Source organism: Pithys albifrons, chromosome 2 (genome assembly GCF_047495875.1).
Source record: "Pithys albifrons albifrons isolate INPA30051 chromosome 2, PitAlb_v1, whole genome shotgun sequence".
Lineage (NCBI taxonomy): Eukaryota > Metazoa > Chordata > Aves > Passeriformes > Thamnophilidae > Pithys > Pithys albifrons.
The window spans coordinates 100,092,734-100,101,742 of NC_092459.1; the positions used below are offsets into that span (position 1 = coordinate 100,092,734).

At 48.9% G+C, this 9,009-nt stretch overlaps 1 protein-coding gene across 1 annotated transcript in view; it reads right to left on the minus strand.

Annotated features, from left to right (window-relative positions):
- The window catches only part of LIN9 (lin-9 DREAM MuvB core complex component), a 43,432-nt gene extending 34,715 nt beyond the window's left edge, over positions 1-8,717 (minus strand). The window contains exon 1 of the mRNA XM_071548062.1: positions 8,639-8,717. Within this exon, the coding sequence (XP_071404163.1) occupies positions 8,639-8,717 (79 nt within the window). The remainder of the gene's footprint in view (positions 1-8,638) is intronic.
- Positions 8,718-9,009: the final 292 nt, after the last annotated feature.

Here is a 9,009-nt window from a genome sequence, read left to right on the forward strand (position 1 = left end):
TTAATTATAAACAGAGATTATAATGCACACACTCGAATGTAAATACCTATTATGACAATGACACAGATTTCGTTTCCAGAAACACTTCAGAAAAACAAATGGGTGGAAAGGAAGAAATAAGGCCTATGAATCATTTAGGGTATTACAACCAAAATCTACTTCCAGGTTCAAAGGATCTTAGAGGTGACTTTGTTAACCCTGGGAGTGAAAACCCATCAGCCTAGGAAGGAAGCAGAGCCAGCTCAGCACAGCAGTGGCTCAGGAATTAGGGATGCTGCACTGGCACATTATTCCAGTGCAAACTCTACAACTGGCTTAGTCTTGTCTTAGTACCCTACTGAGTATTGCTTTGAGTATGTTGTTAGTAAATTAATTACCTGAATACACTTGACTAAGTCTGAAAAATTAGGAAAGGAATCAGAGGAGATCTAAGTGGAAAAATGGAAAATCTAAAAACATGCCTTACTGCAAGAAAGTTAAGACAATCCAATCTTGCTCCTCATGAAGAATGGGTAAATAGCTCTACAGTCTCTTTTTTTTAATATGGAAAAGCACAGAATCATAGAGTTGATCGGGTTGGAAAAGACCTCTGAGATCATCAAGTCCAACCCTTGGTCCAACTCCAGTCCCTTTACCAGATCATGGCACTCAGTGCCACATCCAATCTCAGTTTAAGAACCTCCAGGGATGGGGAATCCACCACCTCTCTGTGCAGCCCATTCCAATGCCTGATTACTCCCTCTGGAAAGGATTTTTTTCTGATATCCAAATTAAATTTCCCCTGGAAGAAATTAGACCCTTTAAAAAAAAAAATTACACGGGATAAGTTCAGGTTAACAATGAATGTAAAGTTTAACAGATTTGATGTAACTATACCAAGAAAGGGCATGTTGAGCTCCCTGTAATTCAAAATTTGAAACACCAAGTTCACACACATTTTTAAAGAGAAAGCTGTAGCTAAAAAGGGAGCACTGAACTGGTGCACAGAAATTCCAAACAGAAGTATCCTAGCATGCTGAATTAAGAATCTCACTGTGTATAATGGCCTTTCCTGGGCCCCCAAAAAGCCCAACGATTCTGTAAAATATGTGCACCACAGATGTGCAAAACAAATAACTGTGTGCCAGAGTTTGAGGTATTCAACAGTTTGATAACAGGAAGCTCATCAGTAACTAAAAGTCAGGAATAAGTGCATTTATGGGTTTTATAACGCTTGCAAGAAGTGATTTACAGGAAGTCCATGTAAAACCAAATTGAGGAAAAAAAATCTACATTAAAATAACCCCAGGCCCATCAAGCCTGGTGTGATGAGGGCCCTGAGGTTTTCACGCTTTGCCAGCGAGAAATCGACAGGCTTGAGCAGACAGCACCGGTTCCTGCAGATGGACAGCTCCTACAGTCCTGAACCAACACTCCCTGTGAGTGCACAGGCACCAGGAATCCTTCCTCCAGCCCCCTGCGAGTGCACAGGCACCAGGAATCCTTCCTCCAGCCCCCTGTGAGTGCACAGGCACCAGGAATCCTTCCTCCAGGCCCCTGTGAGTGCACAGGCACCAGGAATCCTTCCTCCAGGCCCCTGTGAGTGCACAGGCACCAGAAATCCTTCCTCCAGCCCCCTGTCCTGCACAGGCACCAGAAATCCTTCCTCCAGCCCCCTGAGAGTGCACAGGCACCAGGAATCCTTGCGCCAGCCTCCTGTGAGTGCACAGGCACCAGGAATCCTTCCTCCAGCCCCCTGAGAGTGCACAGGCACCAGGAATCCTTCCTCCAGCCCCCTGCGAGTGCACAGGCACCAGGAATCCTTGCGCCAGCCTCCTGCGAGTGCACAGGCACCAGGAATCCTTCCTCCAGCCCCCTGCGAGTGCACAGGCACCAGGAATCCTTCCTCCAGCCCCCTGCGAGTGCACAGGCACCAGGAATCCTTCCTCCAGCTCCCTGCGAGTGCACAGGCACCAGGAATCCTTCCTCCAGCCCCCTGTGAGTGCACAGGCACCAGGAATCCTTCCTCCAGCCCCCTGTGAGTGCACAGGCACCAGGAATCCTTCCTCCAGCCCCCTGTGAGTGCACAGGCACCAGGAATCCTTCCTCCAGCCCCCTGTGAGTGCACAGGCACCAGGAATCCTTCCTGCAGCTCCCTGAGAGTGCACAGGCACCAGGAATCCTTCCTCCAGCTCCCTGTGAGTGCACAGGCACCAGGAATCCTTCCTCCAGCCCCCTGTGAGTGCACAGGCACCAGGAATCCTTCCTCCAGCCCCCTGTGAGTGCACAGGCACCAGGATCCTTCCTTCAGCTCCCTGTGAGTGCACAGGCACCAGGATCCTTCCTCCAGTTCTCTGTGAGTGCACAGGCACCAGGATCCTTCCTCCAGCTCTCTGTGAGTGCACAGGCACCAGGATCCTTCCTTCAGCTCCCTGTGTGTGCACAGGCACCAGGATCCTTCCTCCAGCTCTCTGTGAGTGCACAGGCACCAGGATCCTTCCTCCAGCTCTTTGTGAGTGCACAGGCACCAGGAATCCTTCCTCCAGCTCCCTGTGAGTGCACAGGCACCAGGAATCCTTGCTCCAGCCCAATCTCCTTCGCCCAGCACTGAGCACTGCAATAAAGAGAACTTTAAAAACTCTCCTCTAACTGCTCTAGAAGCCTTATGAACAGATTTTTAAAGGATCTCTGATATTTTGTCCTCCAAAAAGTATTCCTGATGTGGAGATAAGCTTTGAAAATAGGAGAAATGCGCAGAAGCTTTTACTCTTTTTAAAAATGAGTCAGATTTAGGTTTAAAAACAAGAACCTATTGCTGTTCATTTGACAACACCATCACTGAACAACAGAGAAGTTCAACCACAATTCAATATGGGCAGCTGCGGATTCCCTGGTATGTATTTTCAGCACTAACATGAAGCAAAGCAGTTTAAATACAGCTTCTCAACTGCTGATCTTAAAATCTAAACAGGAACACAGACAAGTATATCACATTTGTGAAAGTCTTTTCATATTTTTTAATGGGGACTTTGTAACAATTATTGTAATTTTGAAAATAAATTATATAAATAACCACAGGGATATTCTATAGCTACTGATTTTACTAATATGTGGGCACAAAGGGCCATACCTAAATCAATGCAGAAAATTCTAGGATACAGATAAGCAATTACATAATGTAAAGCCTTTTCCCTCCAGATCATTACACTACTTTGTCTAAATTTGCACAGGTGAGCAGTTATTTTAACATTGGCTGCATGACTACCTCAGAAACCTATGTAATTAAACTACATTGACAGCACTAAAAATGGTGTGACAGAGGAAACTCATGGAGAAGAAAGGAAAAACATGAGTCTTTATTATAGACTGAGTCATTAACCCTCCAAGAGATCATTCATCTACCCAAGCACGACATAAGCTGCTTCAAAAGAGGAGGCACCTCAGATGATTGGCTGCTATAAGACTATCTCATTTAGGAAAATTTGGAAAATCAAAAGCACATATTAGAGGGAAAAGGGGCTTTGGGGAGCTTTTAAAGCTTCCCTGAAACTTTGCATCTGTTGAAAAGGTAAATAAATAAATGAATAATAACTTTTTGCTTCAAGCATGAGTCAGTACTTCCCTCACATTATGAGCCCACTAATAAACTGACATACATGTATTTCCAAATCATGACAACTACGGGATGGAAGAAAATTATTCAGCCATGCAAACCCTTCTACAGGACTTCTGGAGACAGTAACCACAATACCAAAGTGCTCTTTTTGGAACAATGTGTTCTCATACTGGACAACACACCAATACCATGGTAACATACAATTTTAAATGTACAGAGCACAAATGATCCTGTAAAGTATTAGTACTACATAGCAGCCACAAAGCTAACCTGGAGCCTTCTCTCCAATGCTGTCATCTCACACAGTTCTGCTGACTTTCTGCCTCAAACATCCAGAGCACAGCAGTGCCAGGCTCACAGCAGCCCCTTGGGACTAGAAAACCAAAGAGGTAAGAAGTGTGCCATATCCCTCCTGCAGCTATCCAGGAATGTGCCAGAGTAAAGCCCGAGCACCTGGCTCTGCAGGGGCAGGGTGCCTGTGAACCACAGCACCAGGCTGTACTGGGGAGAGAGACAACAACTCCTGCATGACGCGCCGCTCCTACGCTGTAGCCTCTGTGTGGCCAAAGTGTATGGCCAGAACTCGGGAAAGCAGATTTGGGCAGGGCTCTCCCCACGTGGGTGCCCTTCCAGCCTGCACAGTGGATTTTTAGGTGAGGCTCAGCGTGCGCAGAACTGGCCCCACCGTTTCAGTCCTGAGGTCTGTTTGCCACGGCCGAGCGAGCTTGGACAGTGACAGGGAAGTCCTCGAGGCTGACCCTGCTGAGCATCCAAGATCTGACGGGATGGGATGGCAGGGAGGCATTGAACTGCCAGGGGACGGTCCCCACTGAGACTCAAACTCAGGCCCTTGGGATTCAGAGTCCAGAGTGCTCTCCTTTACACCAGGGGACTGCCCTTGCTGTAGCCTCTACCCATGGGATAAAAGGCCATGCAGAAAGATCCCTATCCCTCTTTCCTCCTCTTTCCTCCTCCTGTCCTAAAACACAAGCCCCCAGAAACAGTACCAGTGATGTCTAGCAATACATGGTACTTGGCAACATGGCACTGTTTTCAGTATTTGTGCTGTGAAAGTTGAACACCTTGACACCTATCACCTCTGCAGTCTGGCCTCTTTCTCCAGTTCCCCTGCCCCTCGTTTGTGTTTGCCCACAGACAGCACAGTCACACTGTACTCCAGTGCCTCACTGCTGGCAGTGGCCCCGTGCTCATGATCCCTGAGCTGGCCAAGCATCCCTTCACTTCTGTCAAAAATGAGACCTCACCCTCACTTTTTACAGAGCCAGTTCCAGGCATCCTCCTCCCTCAGACGAGCTCATGCCAAAGGATGCAGCAAGATGCAGCTTTGCCTGTGCTGTTGTCTGCAGAGCTCTGCTCCACCGGGTCTAGGACAATCTTCCAGTCACATCTCCACGTGTTCTCTGCTTTACCAGAGCTCCACCTCAGCTCCACTGCACGAACTTTATAACCAAGTAATCCACAAATAAGACTCCTACTAAGAGTAGCAAGACACAGGGCAACATTACGTACACTCCAATACAATCAACTGTTTCCCTCTTCTGAGACAGAGAGAAAAAGCCATCTGTTCTGCAGCAGTAAGGCTGCCCACCATTTACCTCCGCTGAAAAGTTACCAGGAGATAAGAAGAGAGGAAAAAAATGTATTGACTAAAATTAGTCATTCATTGGGCACCAACCCAGCAGTCTGCAGAATCAAATTTTGTCACCAAAATACGAATCAAATTATTAGCATTGGAAGTACTTCTGCAATTGAGATATTCAATATTGTGGAATTTTTCAGCTAAAGGATTTGCCACAGAATTGTTCTTTCTTCACAGCACTTTGTTGCGTCCTGAGTTACTACATCCCTCCTCCTTGGCAGCACTACTAAGAAAAGGCCTCAACTACAAGAAAAGCATGTAAAAAGTATGCACTGTCATCTTAATTTTTTAGTGTGTGTCAACCCTCTTACCATTTCAAAAGGTCAGAGAAGAATGGAACAACAGTAACTTTAGCAGAAACAACCATGATCATTACATTCATCTCCTTCTGGGTTAAAGAATAGTCACAGCCCAGCTGCATTACAGAACCTGCCAGAGGGCAAGTAGGTGCTACTAGAATACTCTAGGACAAATTCCACTTCACCAGACATCCACTCTGATAGTGAAACTGTGTGGTTCTTACCACACAGCAAAATTTCAGTACTCTTGTCACTGAGTACACCATGTTTACTTGTAATTCTTTTTACATAAAAACTCAGTTATGGTCTACTACTTTACTACAAACTACGCTAGAGAAAATTCACAAGTACGATACCTAAATCAGAAAAAAAATTCTTTACAGAGAGAGTAATGAGGCATTGGAATGGCCTGCCCAGAAAGGTGGTGGATTCACCATCCCTGGAGGTTTTCAAACTGAGATTGGACGTGGCATTGAGTGCCATGATCTGGTAAATGGACTGGAGTTGGACCAAGGGTTGGACTTGATGATCTCGGAGGTCTTTTCCAATCCGATTGATTCTATGATCTGAAAGTCTGTTATCCATGAACTATTCCAACTTTTTTAGGAACTTATTTTTACACCACTGTAGAAGATTCCGAAACCAATTTTGCAATGCTTCCTTTTACTATCCCTTATTAATTAAGCTGCAGATTGAGAGATGCATGAAGTCAGTGTTAAATCAGTCAGGACTAAGTTTACATCCTCGCTTTAAGTACAGGACTGGAAATAAAAGGATTATGTGTGGTGATAGTTACTGTAATTTGAAAACATCCTGATTAAAAAAATGGATAGAATAGGAATGGAAGCACAAGGCAAACACTCTCTGAAACTTTCACAATCCTAGCAGCAGCTCACCACACTACAGAAAACATGAAGCTTCCAATCTGATGGAAAACATCCCCTACTTGCACCCAGCTTAGGTAAATACAAACCTTAGGGTCAAGGTCAACACAGCAGAATCTTATTACCTTCATAAATACACTTCCTGTCTGCTTCACCTGCCGAGCAGGGACTGCACCAGTGACACTGCTGGCAAGGGTCTCCAGCAGAGCCCAATCCCAAGGGAAACTGAGTCACAACAGTACAATGTCTATTACAGATGAAGCAACAGAACTGTCAAATCTTCCTGGTGCCAAGGTAGGTAATACAAGGGTGGCAGAGACAAAAAAGTTATTTTTCATACTTCATGTTAACTTCTTGAAATGCAAAGTGCCTTCCCCAGAAAATGGGTGGAACAGTAACTCAAACACTGTTCATGCTAGCGAAGAAGGAAACTTGATTCAATAAGCAATGAACTGCTGCTAATTACAAACTATGACCATGTCAGTTGGTCCTTGACTTGTAATAATTAGACTTTAAATGCAGTACAGCATACCTACACCAAGTTGAGAGTGTCAATTCTATGTTTAATTTATGATGATCCTTCATAAATCTGTTAACACAATGATACCAGTCACGTGGGCATATTAACCAATATTTCTCTTGACAGTTGGAGCTTTAACAAAGACCCACACAGTAGCCAGGAGGAAGGTGACTCAGGGTTGAAATCTTGCTCTGAGAATCTTTGGATATGAAAAGAGTTGGTATGATCATGAACTTCCAAGGCAATGCACAAAACAGCATCACCAAAAATATGCCTACCCTGTTGTGTGCAGTTACTGTAACAACTAAATGCCCTACTTTTAGCTTAGCATGAGTTGAGAGTTTATAAGAAGACATACCAAGATAACATTTTACATCAAATAATTTCCTCTTCTGTGACACTCAACTGCCTTGTGCACAAATCTACATATACAACAACACGTAGGGTTTTCATCCACACTAAGTTTTTATCTAATCCTTGTGCTGGTTAAAAGCAACATCCACACAAACCCTACGGAGATCACAGAATCAATTAGGTTGGAAAAGACCTCCGAGATCAGCAAATCCAACCTGCAACCAAACATCACCCTGTCAACTAGACCATGACACCAAGTGCCCCATCCAGTCTTTCCTTAAACACCTCCAGGTATGGTGACTCCATTACCTGCCTTGACAGTCCATTCCAATGTCCAATCATCCCTTCAGTGAAGAAATTCCTACTGATGTCCAACCTAAAGCTCCCCTGGCACAGCTTGAAGCTGTGTCCTCTCATCCTGTTGCTGGTTGCCAATCCCTGTCTTGCTACAAACTCAGTCAAGCACTTGTAGAGAAGTTAAGGTGTCCTCTGAGCCTCTGCTTCTCTGCGATAAACACCCCCAGCTTCCTCAGCTGCTTCTCATATGACTTGTGCTCCAGACCCTTCACCAGCTCCATTGCCCTTGTCTGGACAGGCTCCGGCACCTTCATGTCCTTCCTGAACTGAAGGGCCCAGAAGTGGACACAGCACTGGAAGTGCAGATGTACAGGTCTGTCTGTATGAAACAGATGTCTGTGTATTGTCTTCCTGCACAGCCAGCATTCACCTGCTGACACACAACGCGGGGGCTCCGAGCTCTGCCCTGGGTAATTACCGGTGCCCGCAGCCGCACGCCCCGACCCCGAGCCCCGCGGAGCTGCTCGCACCGTGCCCAGCGCGGGCTGTGTCCACACGAGCCCTCGCTGCCCCCGAGGGGGACAGCAGCGGCGGGAGCGGGGGCAGTTCAGCCCTGCCCGGGGCAGGACCCTCCTCGCCCCGTTCTGCCCCGACCCCCACGGGCAGGGCGGGCTGTCACCGCGCCCCGCCCGACCCCGCTGCCCGCCCGCCCGCCTGGCAGGTGCCGCCCGGGTGGGGCGGGAGGCCCGGCCCCGGCAGCCCCGGGGGCAGTGGGGGTCGCTCCCTCGGGCCGGAGCTCCCCGCCCGCCGCTCGGGCCGGGGCCTCGCCCGGGAGGGGCGGCGGCGGCCGCGGGGGGGTGGGGGGGCCCGGCCGGCCCGGTTGCCAGGGAGGAGGCTCGGGCTCCGGCCCCGCACAGCGCCCAGGGCGGGCGGGAGGGCAGGAGAAGGGCGGGCGGGCGGCGGGGCGCGGCGCGGGGGTCCCGGCGGGGCGCGGGGGCGGCGGGAGCGGCGGCGCCGGTCCCTACTCACTCTCGTCAGGCAGCTGATCCAGCTCCGCCATCTTGAACGAGCCGCGCCGCTTTTTCAAAGGCTGCCTCGCGCGGGGCATTCTGGGGGAGGAGACGGGGCGGGCGCGCGCCGGGCAGGGCGGGGCCGCGCGGGGCGGGGAGGGGGGCGGTGCGCGCTCCCGGGCTCGGCCGGGAATGGGGAACCGAGGGGAGGGAAGGTGGAGCCGAGAGCAGAAAACGGGGAACTGAGGGCAGGGAAGGGCAGGAAAGGGGGAGCCGAGGGGACGGGCACCGAGAGGAGAGAAGGGCAGGGAAGGGAGAGCCGAGGGGAGGGAAGGGGGAGCCGAGGGGAGGGAAGGGCAGGGAAGGGGGAGCCGAGGGGAGGGAAGGGCA